The 21,009-nt window shown below is 42.8% G+C and overlaps 1 protein-coding gene across 2 annotated transcripts; it reads left to right on the plus strand.

The window, feature by feature from the left end:
* Positions 1-2,182: 2,182 nt before the first annotated feature.
* Positions 2,183-17,403, plus strand: ZNF239 (zinc finger protein 239). Of its 2 annotated transcripts, XM_032491752.1 has the most exons (4): positions 2,183-3,005; positions 8,200-8,325; positions 13,002-13,067; positions 15,559-17,403. In XM_032491752.1, exon 4 carries the CDS (start codon positions 15,825-15,827, stop codon positions 17,040-17,042), a length of 1,218 nt encoding a protein of 405 aa, XP_032347643.1. In that variant the 5' UTR covers positions 2,183-3,005; positions 8,200-8,325; positions 13,002-13,067; positions 15,559-15,824; the 3' UTR covers positions 17,043-17,403. The 2 variants fall into 2 exon arrangements, with proteins under 2 accessions (XP_032347643.1, XP_032347644.1); XM_032491753.1 differs by lacking the exon at positions 13,002-13,067.
* Positions 17,404-21,009: the final 3,606 nt, after the last annotated feature.

The raw sequence follows: 21,009 nt of genomic DNA on the forward strand, positions 1-21,009 counted from the left end.
AGACTCAGGTGCTCCCTGACTCATGCTCCTCCAGGTTCCAAGACCTTAACACACAGAAGATGTAGGCCAAATGAAGACCTCCCAAGTTGTTATAGAATGAAAACTGATAATACAGAAGAGAGACGGGAACACCTTCGTGTATGAGAAAGGGGATAAGATTCAGGGTACAAATGGAGAGTTTCCTTAAATAGAAACTGGGGCTGTTCATTCAAAATGGAAAGTAAAGCATGCAGGTTCCGGTGAAGAGAGGTGGGCAGGTGTGCTTGCAAGAGAGTACAGAAGTTCTCTTTTCTCATAGAAAGCGAAAGAGGGTACAGAAGTTCTCTTTTCTTGTAGAAAGCGACAGTCATCAGCTGTGTGTGAAGTGGCAGGAGGAAATGTCAGAGACCTAAAGAAAGAGGAGAAACCATAAGATAGTCATTCAGGAGAATGAATGGACTAAGGAAATGTAACAGGATAGTGGGGCAGCATTAAGAGCCCACTTGACCTCAGTGGTCATAAATTCAAAGTGAGACCAGTCATCAGAGCCATGTATTTTTCTCAGGCCACAACTGCTCCACAGGTACAGGTATGGAATAGGCAGGCAGTTGGGTTCAACTAGATTTGGTGTTTTATCAGGAGAATAAAACCAAGTAAGATAGGGGCAAGAGACTGACCATAATGAAGAGCTATAACCTCTAAACTGGATGAGGAGCATGAGAACATGAAAGGGTGAGAGGGCAGAGCGATAGAATGAATGAATGGGGAAGTTTAGGAAAGCAGTAGATCCTAGGGAGATATTTTGTGTTCCCCAGAAGATGGAGGAAGAGGCTACAAGCCAAGGAATACAGGCTGTGAATGCACCTTGAAAAAGGCAAGGAAACAGATCCTCCTCTAGAGCCTCCAGAAGGAACCAGCTGTGCTGACGCCTTGACTTTAGCCTAGTGAAAATGATTTCAGACTTCTGACCTCCAAAACTGTAAGAGAATAAATCAGTTTGTTGTATGTCACTAAGTTTGTGGTAAGTTATTACAGCAGCAATTGGAAACTAATACACCAAGAAGGGAAAGATATAGAGGAGAGATCCAGGCAACAGCTCTTTTACCCTCAGGATAAATCCGAAAGGAAAGTATTCTGGAGATGCCAAGTGGCCCTGCATCACTCAGTGAGGGGTGAAGGTGGTGGACATGTGACGGGGAGAATTTTGGTGGCATTCCCTTGAAGGCATTAGCAACCAGAAGGGCCTCGGGGGCAAGGCTTGCTTCTATGTAAATTTATGATACCTAGAACCACCCAACTTTAAAAAGCAAACTGCAGGCCTATATATACAGCATGACCCCATTTTTGTCTACAAAGAAAACCTGTATGTGTAAATAGTTATGTCTGTGTACGTTTAGGAAAGAGTTTTGACTGCTGAGTGTCACCTGACTGATTATCTCATCCCCTCAGTCTTTGTTCCAGTATCCCATATTTAAAATTGCAAGGCACGTCCCACCCCACAAACCCCAACACCAGCACCCTCAATCCCCTGACTCAACTCCATTTTTCCAGTAACACATAAAATAACCGTATAACACACTATACCTTTTATCATAATTATGTATTGCTCTAGGCAGAAATCCCACTAGAATTGAACATCCACAGTGATTTTTAAAACGTCGTGAACAGTTTCTGGAACTTAGGATGCCCTCAAATAATGTTTGCTAAATGAATGAACTTCAGAGGTGAGGTGGAGATACTTATTTCAAAATATTTTTAAAGGTAAAGACGAAGTCACACGGGATATTTAAATTCTTTTCTCCCAGTAGCACTTTAACAAAATGAAAAACACTTTAATGGGTATTCCTGAAATAATTCTTACGCATCTGTAATAAAGAACCAGGAGTAAAACTTGAAGGAACTAATCGCACACCTCAAAGAACAGTGAAAAGCAATCCGCTGCAGACGGGAGCCTGCCCTGGGCGCGGCGCCCTGCGAAGCCCGGGGGCCGGCGCCGGAAGTGGGCGTGTCCCGCCCGAGGCTTTCTGGGACTTGTAGTTCGGGGCCCTGACGCAGGTCAGTATCGCGACTTCGGCGCTCCCAGGTTTCGGATTCCCCGTGGAGGGTGAGAGCGGTTCGCGAGGCCAGCGCAGTCCCTAGAGAGGCGGCCGGCGGTCGGGTGGTGAGAGCACGGCGGGGGCAGGGGCGGGGGGGGGGGGCGGTGCTGGGCCGCAGGGACCCGGAAGCCTGCCGGGCGGCCGTGGGAGGGCGCGCGTCCTGGCGGAGGTGCGATCCCGGCAGCACGTGTGTCCGGGCGCCCCGGGACCCGGCTGCCGTCACCCGAGACCAGGAGGTCCCTAGCGCTGAGCCGGCCGCGGCTGCGAGGGGCCCTCCACTCGCCTGCCTGATCTCCGGCCTTGGCCGGCCTGGTAGCTTCGTAGTTGGCCACACTGGCCTTTTTCGCGCTGGTGACTGCCCTTATTCGAGGGAGGTTTTCGGTGGACGTTAGGGGACCGACAGGGGCTTCTGTGAGGGACCGAGGTTTCCGTGCCCACAGCCCTGTCCTCGCTGAAAAGAGATTGCATCAGAGCCCCTGCACCCCAGAAATGAGTCAGGCCTCGGAAGGCGTCTCGGGCAGCCGAAATCTCTCCCGAGGGGCGACGCATCCAACCGGAGAGCGCCTACTGCCCTAACTAGAACTTCAGGGCGAAAACCGCAAAGCTGGGGAAATGGACACTTCTTAGAGCTGCTGGAGGCGGTGGGATTTTCCTACCCTCGTGGGTTTGTAGGGGAGGCTTGGTCTGTTTGATCCAAAGCCCGGTGGAGAGAGGTGAGAGAGGGGCAGCGGGGAGAGACAGGAAAGGCACCTCAGGAGAGGGTGTGCGAAGGTAGCAGGAGCTGAGCAGCTTTTCTCCTACAGTCTTGCTGGACTGGTTAGTCAGTATCCTGAAAAGTGGACTTGATTTTCCCGTGGCTTTTTCGCTTTCCCTAACTCAACTTTTCCAGGAGTCTGTCCTTCCTAAGAGGTGGAAATGACCACGTTCCAGGTGAGTTGGGGTGTCTCTTCTCTAATAATGAAAATAACCTTTCTTTCTTGGGAAGGACATCGGCGTTAACTGAGTGCCTATTTGGTGTCAGGTCCTGTCTTTGTTCTGTGTGATTTGTTTTGTTTTGTTTTGGTTTTTTTCCTCATTATTGTCAGACTTCATTGTGAGGCATACAGTATTTTACAAGCGTGGGTGTAGGAACATTAAGATACTAACAGCATATAGCTATCAAATGATGTCACCAGGGTTTGCACAGATAATCTGCTGACTTTAAATGTCTTATCAGTTTTCACTGAACCACCATGCCTCCATGAATTGGCCCATTCCCCAGAGCATGGGGTTATGCTATTTTATTGAAAGACACCACACAGCATCTTTGTCTGGTCCTGTCTCTCAAAGCATGCCTTTTCTTGCCAGACATTTCACTCACACTGAAGTCGTTCAAAGCTATTACATGCTCAATTCAGTGCTAAGTGGTCTCAGGACAAAAGAAATAGAATTACAAACTACGGTGCTCTTCTTCATAAGCACATGATATGTATGAAAAAAAGTATGCATGTTAACAGTAATCATTTATTAACATGAAAGAGTTAAAAACTGGAGAAAATTTGTTAAATAGCGGCACAGTAATTACCACATCACACTCAGAAACGCTCCTCAACCGGCTGTGCATCAGAATTACCTATGGTGTTCTTTAAGAATTAAAGTTCCAGAGGGAACGTATAGCTTAGTGGTAGAACACATGCTTAACATGCCCAAGGTCCTGGGTTCAATCCTCCGTACCTCCATTAAACAAATAAATAATAAACCTAATTACCTCCCCCCTAAAAAAATGAATTAAAAAAATTAATGTTCCTAGGCACCATTCCCTCAAAAGGAGAATTTCATTCCTTTTTTATCCCTTTGATCTTTGTACGTGCAAAGATTTATTGCATTTGTTGTGAAATATTTCTCTATATACGTGATATGAGAGCATCACTCAGGTAGGTAAGATGGGTTATTTATCTTGTATGCTCTGGTGGTTTTGTTCCCTTTACCGACCTATCTACATGTTTAATTGGTCCAGTAAATTGTTGAATTATCAAGTAGCAGTTTTTAAAAAACCAGTTTCTCATCTGTCTCCATAAAACCGTTTCTAGAAAGTTATCTCAAGGTTGACACTTACAATCATAGTTTGAAGAGGAAGGGGCCAGCCTCTCTGCCTTGGTGCCGGCATTTTAAGAGGAGGGCTCTCAGTCTGAAGGTGCTGAAGGGAAGCACCGTGTCTTTCATTGCAGAGAGCAGCAGAGTCAGAAGTAAACCCCCTGTTTCTAACTCCACGCTGTCCCTTTTCCATAACTAAACAGATCACACCAGAAGTTATTCGAACAAAATATATAATATATAAATATCAGCAAAAATAGTAATTATCACATATTATTATAGTTTAAATATATTATATAAAAATATTATAAATATGATACAAGTATACTATAAAATTATTATATATTATAATTATAACAATATATGTTAAAATAATATCGTATATAATATATATTATTTTACATATAATATAAATATGATTTATTATATATTTATATAATGCATAAAGTAACCTATTAAAATAAACATAATATAATAATTTATTTTATAACAAATTATTATTATTATTATTATTATTATTATTATTATTATAAACTAATTAGTTCTTAACAACACCACCAGCAAGACCATCTTTTTGCTTGACAAATGCAGTCCTCACACTGTGAGCTCTTATAAAAATCGTTTTCTTTAGAGGACAGGAAGCTGCGGCAAGGTACTGACAGTGTGACACCTCTGTGCCTTGAAAGTCACAGAGAACTTCAGCAAAGATGAGCACAAGTAAGAGCCTGTGCTCTTTTATTTTCCTTCTCTTCTGTCTGTTGCCTTAAGATTATTCACTGTGGTGAAGTTGGGGACTGCCGGTATAGTGAAATTTTGAGATTCTGGCATGTGTTAATAACTTGTTGAATTTAAAGAAAGGACTTCATTCCACCAGTAGTTACTGTTTTCTGCATACCAGGCATTGTCCATGAGTCTGCTGAAGGTCAGGAGTCCCCTTTAACCCCTGTCTCCCTCTGTGACCTCAGCTAAGTCACTTCACCATTTTGAACCAGAGAGTTCTCTTCTGTAAAACCAGAGTGCTGAGTTTGATGATCTCAAGGTTTCTCTTTTACTTGTATCATTTAATTATTCTTTTGAAATTGAACATGACTTTATAGATGTTTATCATTTAGATTTTGAGGGAGTTGTGCTAGTTGCTGAGAATTTCAAGATTAGTTGAGCGTGGCTCCCATCCTAGAGAATCTTATAGCCAGTTTGGGAGACAAATCTAATAGCTGTAGTAGAGGCATGTGAAAGATACTGGGAGATATTTAAGGAGGAGACATTTAACGTATCCTCATGCTTCAAAAAGGAGGTTGTTGATTGTCGTGAAACTGGAAGGAGCCCCAAAGCAGATGGGAGAAATATAAGTCTGGGCAGAATCAGTGTGTAAAGGGCTCTTCTAAGACCACCAGCGCATAATCGGATAACTTCCCAGGGTGACAACAGTTGCCTGTCCCCTGCTTTCTGCAAGATTGTTTCCTGCCCCTAGGTAAATTGTTGGATCTAGCAAGACTGAGCTCCAGAAAGGAAGTGGTAAGCTACATGATGTATGTAGTTTTGAGGAGTTTGACTTTCATCTGGTAAAACTACTGTCCTGCAACCTCCTTGGGTTGTCCCACCTTTGCACAGGTACTTGCAGGCTTCTCTAGTCCAACCTCATCCCTCTTCCTCAGTCACAGTGACCTTGAGAGGAGAGCCTGGGAGGAAATAGCCACTTATCCTCACTGTTACCGTCTCCACTGGTGACTAGTTGGGTAGTCGAGGCACGCTTGGCAGTGGTGAGGGGGGCTGGTTGTCCTCAGTTTCCTGAGGAGGGAGAGGGGTGTGCCCCATCAGTCCTGAGATATGGTTGCTTCTGAAGGTCACAGGTACTCCCCTGGCCCCAAGTTGAGCCGCTCCCTTGGGCTTCCCTGGCTCCCGGTCTGCTTTCCAGGATGTGGCCTGCAGACTTCGTGCCCGCTTGTTACCAGTCTGCAAAGACATCAGGACAGAAATTGAGAGGCTTTAAAAATGTTACGTCCATTGAATCTAATCATTTTAAAAATTGGCATTAGTATTTTGTCCACTTGTGTTTTTATTTTCCAGTAACTCTTTTTTAATTGTATTTTACAAAAGTATCAGTCTATAACATATTAGAAAAATTTTACAAGAAACTGGTCCTTCACCAGAGGGAGTTCAAGAAGTGTTGCTCCATCGACAGAACCCTGGAGGAAACCAGACTCACTGTGAGGTTAGCTAAATGGATCCTTGCACTCTTTTTATGTGCTTGAGGCCTTGAGAATGCAGCTGTGAACAGATCAGACAGCCTCTGTGTTCTTAGGGAACTTAGTGGGGAGAGATGGACTGTAAGCAAGAAAGAAAATGAATAAATCAGAAGATGAGGTGAGGAGTAAGTACAACGATACTGAAACAGGGAGAAGTGGTAATTGCTGGGCACAGCTGTGGATTAGACAGTCGAGGACATGCTTCTCTGAGGAGGTGGCAGGTCGGTTGAGATCTGGATAGTAAGAAACCAGTGTGAAGATGCGGAGAAGGAACATTCTGGGCAGAGGGGACAGCCAATGCAGAGGCCCTCAGTGGGTGAGTTTGACATGGCCAAGGAGCTAGAAGTTCACAGGGGCCAGGTGACATGGAAGGGAGGAGTTACGTGGGCTGAGGAAAGTAGAGAATTGACAGGACCCCAGCCAGGCTGAAGAGCCTGGATTTTGCTTGATATCCATTGAAAAGCCTTCGGAGGGTTTCATGCCAGGCGTGGTAAGTGTTTTCAAAGATCACCTTGGCTGCTCTATGGAAAACTCATTGGTGTGTGGGAGCAAAAGACAAATTTATGATGTTGATGGCTGGGACTCAATGATAATAGTGCAAGATGGAAAGAAGTGGATAGCTTCAGATATGTTTTAGAGGCAGAGTTGAGGGGACTGGGTGATGGATAAAATGTGAGCAAGAGAGAGGAGAATCAAAATAACTTCTGGTGGGGGAGGGTATGTATAGGTCAGTGATAGAGTGTGTGCTTAGCAGGCATGAGGTCCTGGGTTCAACCCCTAGTACTGCCATTGAAAAACAAATAAATAAACCTAATTACCACCCCTCCAAAAAAAAAAAAACACACAACAACAACAAAAATGACTTCCAAAATTTTTGGCTTGTACAATTGGGTGGGTCATGTGGCTCTTTACTAAAATGGGGATGACCGAAAGCAGATAGTGATGGAGATTGTTGGGAGCAAGAGTTGTTGGGGCCTATAAGTTTTAAGTACCTTTTAGACATCCAAGTATAGATGCAGGTGGAAAGTTGAGGCCTGGAGTTGAGGGGGAAGGTTAGGGCTAGAGCTGAATACCTTGGCAACACCTAAGCAGAGTATTTTATGGTTGTGTCTATATGTGCCATTTTATTTTTCCCAGGAATGTTCACCTACTTAGTTTCGAAGAAGAAAGGACAGAAGATTTCTATGACTAGGCAAAAACTTGAGATCAGAAGTGTCCTTTGGCTGAGAGGAAAAAAAGAGAGAGGGTTAAAGGATGGTGATCTTGATAGAGCAGAGGTGATGGAAGAGGAAGAGTGGGGAGAAAATAGGAAGATGTTTTTAAGGTGTGAATTTTGAGCTATTAATAGTTCAAAAGCAGAGTGGTCCAAATAGTGAAATGACCCTGGTAATGATTGTTGAGTTTAAAATGGGGCAGAGATCATTGGCACTAAAGAGATGAAGACGTGAGGTTTGAGTGTTGGGTAAATTGTTCTCCTCTGAGTGTTCAGGTTGTCTGGTTAATGGTAGGAATGGGGCGGAAAAGACAGCTCAGGAATGACCATGACAGTGACAAGGAGAGATTCCGTAGTTGGAGGGCGTGAGCTTGGGCGAGTTGCGGGCAGGAGGGGAAGGATTTGGAAGGAAGTAGCAGCAAAGGAGATGAGAAAGGAAAGATTCTCCACCAAAACTTGACTTAGATCACCCAGCACCCTTGCATCTGCACACTCCCTCTCTCACCGCTTCCAGTGCTCCCAGCCTCAGCTTCCTTCCAGAGCATTTGTGCAGATGGTTGTCAGTTGAGAAGGAATGCACTTCATGTTTTAGGAACCAGTAACATTCAAGGATGCCTCTGTGGACTTCACCAAGGAGGAGCGAGTTCGCTGGACCCTGCTCAGAGGAAGCTCCACAGACCTGTGATGCCGGAAAACTACAGCCACGTGATCTCAGTGGGTAAGACAGTGGACCCAGACACCTGCACACTGGGTCTCTCTCCAGATTTAACTAGTGATGGGGCCTCGGGAGTTGTGGTTCAGGAATCAGAGTTTCCTCATTTCTTTCTGACCCAAAAGGATGTTTCTGATTATTCTAAGCAGCTAAAGAACTTCACTTGGTACGAATTGGAGAATGGGAGCCTTCCTGAGTTGCGTGCCTGGTCTGTCCCTTACAAGCCAGAGTTGGGGACTGAATTTGCTTTCTGCACAGTTACCCAGTCCCCATGTGTTTCCCAGGTGTACTCTCTCATTGGAGCAGTGGATAATTCTCCGTGCTCATCACCTTTAGTTGCTGGTGTAGAGCCTCAAAAATCCCCACCTGGTTTTCGAGGCCCTTCTTGCCCTGCCTTTGCCCACAGAGCATTGTTCTCAGCTGCCCCCAGGTCACCCTCCTTTCCAAGCCTGTTTTCCTGAGGTCCTCCATGCTTCCTTGCTCTGGAACCTTTGATTACCATGCCCAGGGTTCTGTTTAATCTTGTCCATTTAAGATTTTATTTGAAGTCCATTACCTGGGTGAAATCTTTTGACCACCCCTCCCACTCGACCTCCTTCTTTTCTCAGAACTTGCAATTTATATCTCACAGGCTGAGACCTATTACGTATTCTTCTGTATGCTTTTATTTTAACCATTGGATCTGCAAGTCTGGTTTATCTTCCTTGTTTCCAGCCAGGTTTCTGGAGGGAAAGCAGTATATCTAATACTTTCAGTGCTGTATGTAGATAGTTAAGATTAAAAAACTGACTGCTGTGGAGTTTAGCAGAGAAGAAATATTTCTTACAGTCCTGTGAAACAGACATTATAATAAACACATCATGTTACTATAAATTCGATAAGTCCTATGAAGGATGGAGAAGTGTACTCTGAGAGCAGGAGGGCGTGGGATGGGACAAGGGTGATGTACATGTTGTTGAGAGTTTCAAGGAAAGCCTCTGAAGTGACGTTTACACTGAGAGCTAAAAGAGTGATGGGCCTTAAACAGGTGACTGAGTAGGGGAAGATTATTCCAGGCAAGAGAACAGTGCAAGGAGAGACCTGAAGACGTGGAAGGAGTGTGGCTAGAATGCAGGGAGCATCTGGGAAGACCAGGGTGGGCCTGGCTCATTTGTGGCATTGAAGGCATGGGCAAAAAGTGTGGATTCACGCTGAGTTCAGTGGGAAGCTGCTGAAACAGTGAAACGGTATGATCTGAGGCACCCGGTATCCCCAGCACTGCTTTGTAGAGAGGTTTGCAGAGAGGTCGGATCTGTGCTTACAGTTTCACGCTCTCCTCCACGTTTTCTTTTGTAGCTGATACAAAATTGACCGTTGTTGTCCAACCTTTTTTTTTTTTATCCTTTTGGCAAGTAAGGTGTAAAAACCTCAAAAATTCAGAGAACACAGATGAAGATGATGGAATGAAATGAAATCACTAATAATAGCTTGTATATCCTGTTTTTTTCTGTTCGCCATGTTATGTATATTACAAATATGTCTTAAAATTTTCTGAGGTTATATTGTGTGTATTTTTCAACCGGCTGTTTTATCTAGTGTGTCTTAGAGATCTTTGTTATGTCCTATTAACTCCCTGTAAAAGGACCCCTTTTCCCATTACAACAGCATTTTCTTCTATGACATCCTCGTCCTTCCTAATATTTTAAATATTTTTTAAAAAAGTCACAAGATTTCATTACTTCTTATAAAACATACCCTTAATACAATTCCTCCCCCATTGATTGTCCTAGACCTGTAATTTCTTTGGCTGTTCCCAAGTAATGTAAAGCAAGGATTTTGAAGCAGTGTCCTTTGACCATTTAATAACTTCGACCCACCTCGTGACTTCACTGCTCCAAACTACAGTTTTTCTCTGTTATTTTTCCCTCTTTCCTTTTGCCACTGCTTTTAAACTTTGCATACAAAGTAATACATTCACCTCAGTAAAGCAAATTATATCCAAAGGCTTGAAATACAAACCTTTCTCCCTGGTCTGCTGCTCCTCATGCCCCAGCATGGCTTCTCTAAAGCACTCAGTTTTAATCCATTCACCTGTTTGCCTAATGGTGTTTGCCTTCATATTTCCAAATAACACTCATGCAGCTACTTCTTTGCTTTTTTTTTTAAGAATAAATGCATTCGCATCATTAAGAAAAGAAGCATTAAATATGCACAATGTTACTTACCAATTACACCTAAAAAAGCCAGGAAAAAAATGTTCACTGAGGATTTTGGACAAGCTGGAGAAAAGCAGGAAACAAATTATAAGTAGCAAAGAAAAGGTTTCCAAACGTTCTATATGTTGTTGTTTATTTGTTTTTTATTGAAGTATAGTCAGTTACAATGTGTCAATTTCTGGTGTACAGTATAATGCCCCAGTCATGCATATACATAAATAGGTTTGTTTTTATATTCTAATGAAAAGATGATTACAAGATATTGAATATAGTTCCCAATGCTGTACAGAATAATCTATTTTTAGATTTTAAATTAAATTTCAAATTAATCAAGTTTTTAAATTAAATTTTAAATTTAAAAATCTGTTTTTATATGTAGTGGTTAACATTTACAAATCTCAAACTCCCAAGTTTATCCCTTCCCACCCGCTTTCCCCCAGTAACCATAAGATTGTTTGCTATGTCTGCAAGTCTGTTTCTGTTTTGTACATGAGTTCATTAGTGCCTTTTTCCTTTTTTTTTTTTTTTCCTTTTTAGATTCCACACATGAGTGATATATGGTATTTTTCTTTCTCTTTCTGGCTTAGTTCACCAGGTCCATCCATGTTGCTGCCTATATGTTTTTTAATGATTAAAGTTATACTATAAAAATAAAAACAAATAAAAAGGTACACAGTGAAAACTTTCTTTCATGTCCCTCTCTCCGCTCTACCCAGGTTCTGGTCATTTTCTATCACAAGCCATCTGTGATGAGTAAATCTTGTACAAATATCATTTCACAACTATGCCAGGAAATCCAAAGAATAAAACCCCCAGGCTGCAATGCTGAGTGCACACGTTTGTGATTTTGATACATAATTGTCAAAATGTCCTTTCAGGGGAGAGGGTGATACCAGTTTACACTCACTAGTCGTGTATGTTGCCAGGCTTTGGCTTTTTGCCAGTGTAACAGGTAGAAAATGGTACCTTAGTCTAGTTTTAATTTGAATTTATTGTATTATGATACACTGTTATTTTTTAGTTTATCAATATTTGACAGCTTCTGTTGACTTCTTTATATTGCAGTTGAGGATCTAGCACTTTTGTGTTATTTCCCCCAACATGCTCGTCTTCCCGAAAATTTACGTCAGTCACATCTGTGATTAATGCTTGTGCTGCTCTGACTTCATAATTCTCATTCCTGCAGAGTCAAGCAGTATACTATGATTGCAGTCCCTCTGTTTGTTCTTTTCCTTTTCTAAAACTTACGCTTGCTTTTAAAATATATTTCATTTGGGTTTTTTTTTTCCTTTCCATTCTCTTTTATAGAGTTTTGGTTGATTTGGTTAATTATTGTTTTCTTTTATGTTTGAGCAGTTGATTCAGCTTAATTGTTTGACTTCTTTGCTCACTGCTGATTCTTGTATATCATCTTTTTCTTAAAGTAATTTTAGAAGTTTTTCTGCAGTACCTTGCTGGATAATTGTTTCAGTAATTGTTTAAATCCATTCTTATCTATAATAGTATCTGTTCCCCCCACTGAAATGGTTGATTGGCTGGGTATAGACTAGAATGCTAATCTCACAATCACTTTACCTCCAAAATTAGAAGATACTGCTCAGTTATCTTCAGGTATACGATATTGCTGTTTGGTAGTTCAGTGTCAATATATTCTCTTTGTATTTGCACATAACCTGGCTTTTCTGTCTGGTTGCTTTCACCATTTTCTAGGGTTTTTGTTTGTTTGTTTGTTTTCTTTGACGTCCTAAGGTTTTACATGCAATTTTTAGCATTCAGAGAGCCCTGAATCTTGAATTCTAGGAAGCATTTTTTTTTCTTCTGGTAGCTCTCTGATCATTTCTTTCCATTCATTCTACCTCTACTGTATTCATAGAACTCCTAAAGATGGGCTTTTACTTTTATCTTCCCATCTGTATATCCTTTTACTCTGCAATTCGAGAGAACCCCTCAATATTCCGTCTTAGTGGTATCTTCATTTTGCTATTCAGCCCACCTAGATTGCAGCCCTTAGAATCAGACTGCCTGACACTTAGTAGCTACGACACAAGTTACTTAATCATTCAGCCTTGGTTTCCTCACACACAGTTGTGCAGCCAGTGCCTGAGTGCTTCAGATGGGCACAGTAGGTCTTAATAAATTTGTATGATTATCATCTTTTTCAATCCTTTTATTAATTTAGAAGAATTCTGATATGCTTCATAGCAATGTATTTTATATTTTATTATTAGATTGCACTGTTTTTTAGATGTAATAGCCTTTCAGACTTCTCTGGGATTTTCATTATGAACCTTTTAAATTCTGTTTCCTCTGCTTACTGTTTCTGGAGTTTGTGCCTCTCTTTATTGTTCTTTGTTTTCTACCTTTTTTTTTTTTTTTTTTTGCACCTTATTTTTTTTTATCATTGCATTTTTCTTGAAAGTCTTATTTTCATAGTATGATACTGGAGTGTGCATCCTCAGCTGATGCTCAGCCCTCTTTGCTGCACAGGTGTTCTGCTCACAGGGGAAAACCTCAGCTGACTGGGCTTGGACGGATCTAAAAAGAATCTGGATGGTGAGTGATGTACACACCTTTTTTGAGCTTGTCTCTTCGGGCCAGTAAGTTATCTGAGGCATACCCTACTTCTATCTCCAGCTCTGGGGTACCTCCCCCCCAATTCCCAGGCTGCCTTGAGGCTTTATCCTGGGTGCATGTGGAGCCAGTTGTTTCTTTTTGTACCTCAGTCCCATCATTGTGCAGGTGCAGGATTACCTCAACTTCTGTTTCTCTCTTCAGCCCAAATAATACTATTAAGAGTCCTTCTTTGGAAGACTGTTTATTTCGTTCTTGAAGCTTTATGTGGGGCCACTACTCAGCCACCCCGTATTTTGTGGAGAAGAGGATGGTTGGGAGAGTGGTGTCGCTAACGGCAACAACTGGTCCAGCCATTGGAAATGCCTGACAGGATTCAGTAAGCCTGTATCCAGGATAAACCTCTCTTACTTTACAATTATTGGTTCCTAGTTTGGAATGTGACTAAGACTTCCCGAGGGGTTCTCTTACTCCTTCAGGAGCCTTCTCCTGTTCATGATCTGAGCTGTGCATTTGTTTGGTTGGGTTTTTTTCCTGTTTTCTCCATCAGACCTTATCCATCAGGTCTTATCACCTGGGAGTTCCTCAGCATTTTTATTCTGGTGACAGCTACCTTTCTTTTTTTTCCAAGACTATTGTGGATTTTTTTTTTTGTCACTTCAGTGTAATAAAAGGATCTTCGCCCTAATTGTTTTGAGCCACAGACATATTACAGATCTTCCTTGACTAATAGTGGGGTTACACCCCTATAAACCCATAGGCAATTGAAAATACCATTAAGTCAAAATGCATGTAATACACCTAACCTACCGAACGTCATAGCTCAGCCTCACCTCCCTTAAACATGCTCAGGGCACTTACATCAGCCGACAGTTGGGCAGACTCATCTAACAAAGCCTATTTTATAATAGCGTTGAATATCTCATGCCGTTCATTGACTACTACACTGGAAGTGAAAAGCAGGATGGCTGTAAGCGTATTGCCTGTGCACCTTCGTGGCAGCAGGGCTGACTTGGAGCCCCGTTTGCTGCCATCACCCCACATCATGAGGGAGTATCCTGTAGCAAATCGCCAGCCCAGGAAAGATCAGAATCCAAAGTACTGTTTCTACTGAATGTATATCGCTTCCGCACCACCATCAAGTTGAAATACCATAAGTCAGACCATCGTAAGTCAGGGACCAGCTGCAGTAAGTCTGCAATCTGTATTCCTAGCTCATATCTTGCTCAGGAGTTCCAGACCCATGTATCTCACTGCTTACTGAACAGTGCAGGAATGTTCCACCAGCCCCAGAAATTAAACAGGTCAGATTCTGACTTTGTTATCTGAGCCCTTTCCCAGTCCAGCCTTGGAGGTTAGGACTCCCTGTCTCATGATCCAGCACCCCCTTACCTACTCCCTCAGACAGAGAACTTGAGGACCAAGCTTAGAGCCTCTTTTCCTTTCTAAGTCTAGTCAGTCATCGTGTGATTTAGAATGACCCTCTCCCTTTCTCTCCATAACCATCCTCCTGATCACTTTCCTTCTGATTTGCTACAGTCGTTCTCTCTCTACTGTAACGTATTGCTCACGTCTGATGATGTTTATAATCATGAAGTCAGTCATCTCACTCCCAACTGTCATCCTTTAATAGCTTTAAGTCTCTGAGGGCATCTCTGAGTAGACTCCAGGACCTCTGTTCTGTCTCCTGTCTTCCTCCCCAGGCATAGTCTTCACCACTGTTACCTGTTTTATTCCCTCACAAGAAACTGCATCTAGTTTTCCTGAGCATGTCATATTTCCCCTCCATATTCCACATTTTCCCCCTTACATCTGCCCCCAGAAATCTTCACTTACTCTGTTCTCCCAGGACTGGCTGTGCATGCGTCCACTGTAGCACTTAGATGGTATCATTGCCGACCTGTTTGTCTTCTTGGTAGACTCAGGCTTGTCAAGCACAAGGATTTCTGTTTTCTTCCTTGCATCCCCAGCACTTATTAGATTACCAGTTAAATGCAAATTTAATTAAAATAAAATAAAGTGAAACAAAATGTTATTTGTGCAAGGAGGTGGGATTCACAGCCTTCTTCAGGGTTAGGGTAGGAATACTCTTATTGGCCATGCTTAAAAGCGGAGACAAGAGGGGAGGGTATAGCTCAAGTGGTAGAGCGCATGCTTAGCATACACAAGGCCCTGGGTTCTATCCCCAGTACCTCTAAAAATAAATAAATAAGTAACCTGAATTGCCTTCCCGCCTAAAATAAATAAATAGATAAAAAGTGCAACACATTTGAAAAAAAAAATTGGGGGAAAAAATCAGAGACAAGACTTCTGTCTTGTGTACCCCCAAGCCCTCTCCCTTCCTGACATTCACTCAAAGAACATGACTATAAGGACAAGACTGAACTTTCCTCCTAGTTACCTTAGGCACTCCAGTTTTGAAAAATCTTAGAAATCTACCCTTTGTTATCACTGAATTCTCTTTGTTCCCTAGGAGACTTGAGTGAAAATTCTGTGGAGAATCTTCAAGGGAAAGGACTTAGGTATCTATTACATGAAGAGCTTCCCTGCTGGCCAGTTTTGGAAGAGATGGCCAGTACAGTAACTGGGAGTCAGGATTAAATTGTGACTCTTCAAGGGGAAGTGTAAAGGAACCCTGAACTAGATCTTTCCACCCATCAAAAGTGGGGAGAAGCATCTCCTTATATTTCTAGAAACAAGAGCAATGTGGTAATCCCTCAAAGTGATGATTTATGAAACATGGAAAGGAGAGAATATTTGTCTTTGAAAGTACCAAACCCAATGGCCACACCAGACTCCTCAGTGACGTCCTGTAAGAATGAGCCCCAGGACCCTCAGGAAAGCAAAAGTCTGTTTGAAGGAGACACCAAGAGAAAGGTGACAGGCAGAAAGAGTCCTCCCATCGACCACTTTTCAGAGAACCTTCAAACCAAACCGGTGTCTGATGTAACAGAAGAAGTCTTGCCGTTGTGCAAAAGTGAGGCAGTTTGCCAGAATGGCCAGTTGAAAGAATCTTCAGATGCCTTGGACGGTAACCGCAAAGACACTTACGGTTGGAAGTCCCGGGTGGTTGGCCTTAGTCATCAGAGAGCTCGTTCGGAGGAGAAGCCCATCATTACCCAGCATGACTGTGGGAAAATACGCACCACCAGCCCAGATGGTCAGCCCAGTGAGAAAATCCACACGGCAGAGAAACTGTACAGGTGTAGTCAGTGTGGTAAGGACTTCAGTGAGCGCTCCGAACTCATCTTTCATCAGAGAGGCCACACAGAAGAAAAGCCCTATAGATGTGATCAGTGCGGGAAGGGCTTCACCCGGAGCTCAAGTCTCCTCATCCATCGCGAAGTCCACGCAGACGAGAAACCTTATAAGTGTGACAAGTGTGGGAAGGGCTTCACGAGGAGTTCGAGTCTGCTCATCCACCACTCGGTCCACACAGGCGAGAAGCCTTACAAATGTGACAAGTGCGGGAAGGGCTTCAGCCAGAGCTCCAAGCTGCACATCCACCAGCGAGTGCACACGGGTGAGAAGCCCTATGAGTGCGGGGAGTGCGGTATGAGCTTCAGCCAGCGCTCTAACCTGCACATCCACCAGCGCATCCACACCGGGGAGAGGCCCTACAAATGTGGAGAGTGCGGGAAGGGCTTCAGTCAGAGTTCCAACCTGCACATTCACCGGTGCATACACACGGGGGAGAAGCCTTACCAGTGCTATGAGTGTGGCAAGGGCTTCAGCCAGAGCTCGGACCTCCGCATCCATCTCAGAGTCCACACCGGAGAGAAGCCATATCACTGCGGCAAGTGCGGGAAGGGATTCAGCCAGAGCTCCAAGCTCCTCATCCACCAGAGAGTCCACACCGGAGAGAAGCCCTACGAGTGCAGCAAGTGTGGGAAGGGCTTCAGCCAGAGCTCCAACCTCCACATCCACCAGCGGGTTCACAGGAAGGATCCCCATTAAATGAGGTCTTCAGTCACATGCTCGTGCTCTGAAGACTTAAATGTTTTTAACATCACTCTTACTTTCATATTCTCAGGAGTAGTAAGAGCTGTTCAGATATGTTCTCTCTCTGAAAAGCATTCATTTAAAGTATTTAAGCATAAGTACCAAGCACTTTGTTATTCTGTACAGTGAATTGATTGTTCTTTTTCCTTAGTTGGGTGGAGTGAAAACGTCTGTACTTTGCTGTTCAGCCAGTGTTACCAGAACTCCATATCCTACCGAGTATTTTCAAGTGTAAGAACCTTATATTTGTCCAAGCAGAACACGTTTCCCTTTGTTCACGTTCTCTGAGAAACTGGAATTTTGCTTTCTCTTCAAATCGTGTGCCTTGTGTTTTTCATATTTCCTTCCAGCCCTGAGGAGCCCTCTCTAAACTGATGGTACAGTATGTTAGTGTCGGGTCCAGCGGGTGGTTGGAGATATAATTGGCATGGAAATCTCTTGTGTTTATCGCACACACGTACTGCAGCCTGTGGCCTCAAAAGAAGGTGGAAAAGAGCATTCGTGCAGTGCACCCCACACACTACAGGATGTAGAGACCCCTTCCCACTCTCCCCACAAGGCAGCTGCTCAAGGACATAATCGTTCTTTTTCCTGGGTGCAGCTTGTCTCCTGGCATTCTTCCACCTCAGCTGACTCCTCCCCCCTAAACAAACTAAAGCCAGGTAGGGTATATACACCACGTTGAAACATGTCAAATGAAGTTGAAATATATTTAAATATATTTAATTTCTCTCTCAGCACTTACCTCTCTTATTTCCTTAATTTTCTTCACCTCTCATGTTCCATACTAAACAAAACAAAACAGTCAGAAGCAAAAGTGCTCATATTTTTCTCTTTGGGCTTATCTCCTGTTTTAATATTTGATAGACCCCAAAAAAGTCATTTGTTTTTGCAGCGTTGTTACCGAGTTGAACTTGGGTCCCCTCGCCTGTGCACACTAAAGGCAATCTACCGACACCAGGTTGCAGTGAAGGAAAGTGCAGTGTCTATTGCAGGGCCCCAAGCACGGAGCCCAGGTAGCCAGTGCTCAAAAGGCCTGAATTCCCCGATGGATTTCAGGGAAAGGTTTTTAAAGACAGAGTGACGGAGGAGGGTTGTGGGGTGTGTGATCAGCTCGTGGACAGTCCTCTGATTGGTTGGTGGTGAGGTAATCGGGAGTCAACATCACCAACCTTCTGGCTCCAAGCAGTCTAGGGTCTCTGTGCTTTTGGGCAGCATGCAGTTAGCTTCTTCCACCTGGTGGGGGTTTGAGTATCTGCAAAACATCTCAAAAGATATGGCTTAGAATATTATCTGTAGCCCTTGAGGAGGAACTAAAGGTCCTCAACTTTGTTCAGTGGCTAAACTATTATTTTTTTGTCTTGCTGGGCTGGTTTCCATTCTTTCTGCATTTTCTCACTTTGGAACTCAGGGAAGGCCTAGGAGACTAAAGTTTTTCTACAGACAAGAAGTAGGCAGAGGACATGGTGAGGGTCGGGGGTCTGTTCCGGGAAGGCCCCATGGGGTCCTGCCTGATTTCAGCATCCCTTTAGACCTGTAGACATCTGATGCATATTTATAAAACCTTTTAAATACTTATCTAAAAGTACTTAAAATAAAAATAGCTACCTAAAAAAAATTTTTAATCATATTTGGAAAGTATTTGGGGGATGACCAGGCTTAAAATACGCACTGTATCATGTATAATTCACTTGGGGTGTAAAGCTAGGACACCTCAAAGAATTAGGTGTTCATCCCCTAGAAGTTAAGAAGCTGGTGCAACAGTTGAGAGAAAAATGAGTGCAAATACATAACTAAAGTGAAAGTTACTATACAGTGAGCTCCTAATTGCAGCCTTGATCCCCCAAGCAGTGCTCAGGGGGCTCCAATGATTAGTATCCATTCATGAAAAATGGTAGGGGAAATATGGATGCTTTATTTATTAGCTTGAGAAGGTGGGGTTGTAGCTGGCACATCCTAATAAAGGTAACCTGAAGCAGTTAACTGGACCTAGATAACAGGGAAGGTACACATTAACTTAGAGGAAACATAGTTAATCTCTAATAAGGAGTGAAGGTGTGTGACAGATTAAGACTTGCCTTCCTTCAAGAGGTAGCCCCAGAACATTTGACTCCAACCCCAGGCAGTCCCCATGGAATGATTAGGGTGGTGACTGAGCACCTGTCCTTTGGCATTACAGAATACCCTCACTTGTTAGGATGCTGTAAGATGGTGTCACAGGTGATGTGATTCTTCAGTGATCCCTAGAATGATGAATGCCTCCAAGTTCCTCCTGTCCTCACAAAATTGTATCTGAGCCTCTGTTCTGGATTTGGCTTTTTTCTGTTTGTTACATATGTCTTCTATTTCCCTGATGGATATACTCTGGGATTTGGAGCCAGATAAAACACAAGAACCCATGTGCAGTGAGGCCAGAGGGTAGATCTGAAGTCCAAGTTTCAAATGGGTATAAATTAGCCAATTTTTCCAAGTCTCCTTTGACAGATATCTTAAGTTACAAGTATTTTTACTATGTTTAGCTTTTACTGTTCTCTTTTAAGCATTACCTTCTTTTATACAATTGAAATGTGATCAGAGTCCTTGGAAAGCATTTCACTGGTTATAGGAAGGGGAAAAAAATAGAAGAGGGACTTGTGCATAAAAATGCAGGGAGAACAATGGGACGTGTCACGTTTCATCAGATCCTAAAATGCCACAGATTGAGAAAAAGAAAACAATTAACTTTTAAGACATACCTCAATTTCAGAGATGTTGAGGGAAAAAAAAAAAAAAGGTGCGTTGCAAAATGGACCCTTTTCAGACTTTAAGGGTTGCCCTAGGCTTGATACCTTTACCAGTCCTTGACCAAAGACCTTTGGAAATTCTCAGTAATTGTCAATTGTATTCAATTGATAATTCTGTCACTCATTTAGCAACAACTTTGGGTTACAGATTATTTGTTGAGTGCTTGAGATTTTACAATTCTTAAAATTCTCACCTATTCCGTGGGTGCTATATAATTTCTATATGGATTGTTTAAGATCTTAAGATCAAAATACTGGTGAATATGTGATCACTACTTGTAGTCACACTTCCAAATTATAATCTTTTGTTCCTCCCTCATCCCCCATCCTAACAGCCAGAGTTAGAGGATAAAGAAAAATATGGAAGTTCACCTTTGCAGCTCCATGACCTTCCATTTCATCGTACTTTCAATGGGGAGAAAGGGTCATAACTGAGCACAGAGTGCAAGGCTGACCCAGGTAATGAGAGCCAGGGAAAGTCCAAAGCAACATGCCCGAACTAGTTGCGAAAGTAAAACTGGCATTGGGTTGGTACCTGAGAGCAGGTGATACCAACAAGAAGGTTCAAGAGGTAGATCTGGGAAAAGCTAATACTTAGGGAACATGTGGCAACTGATCATCATGGGCTACAGAAATCATCTCAGGGTTTGGACAGCTAATCAAAATGGCTAGTAGAGAAAGGATTAAGAATGTGCTTTTGTTAAGCATCTCTCTGGACAACATTAAAATGCTAGAAAGGATTTTTTTTTTTTACACATATAAAACCACAGTAATAAAGGGAACAAGAGAAAAACCATCAGTAAACAGGCAGTCTCAACAATTTGGAAGGCAGAAAGAGGATAGCTGTTGTATCAGAGCAGAAGCAGGCACTAATCATACTGGGGCATTGAGGATAAGGACAAGACAGAACCAGTTTGGCTTCAGGCTCAGAAATGCTTAATACTGTGAAGGACAGGAGAGAGACATAAAGCAAAAGCAATGTGATTAATGGACAGTTGAATATGAGACATTCCCCTCATTCCATATGCATGTGCTCTCCTCCCAACCCCTGTGCACTGTCAACTGGGGAATTACCCTCCAGCAAGAGATGGGAAATTTCTTCTCTGAAGAAATTGAATGGCCCCAAGGGACAGAACTGT

Source organism: Camelus ferus, chromosome 11 (genome assembly GCF_009834535.1).
Source record: "Camelus ferus isolate YT-003-E chromosome 11, BCGSAC_Cfer_1.0, whole genome shotgun sequence".
Classification (NCBI taxonomy): domain Eukaryota; kingdom Metazoa; phylum Chordata; class Mammalia; order Artiodactyla; family Camelidae; genus Camelus; species Camelus ferus.

Coding starts and splice junctions, on each gene's coding strand:
- ZNF239 (XM_032491752.1), top strand. CDS start 15,825: ATGGAAAGGAGAGAATATTTGTCTTTGAAAGTACCAAACCCAATGGCC.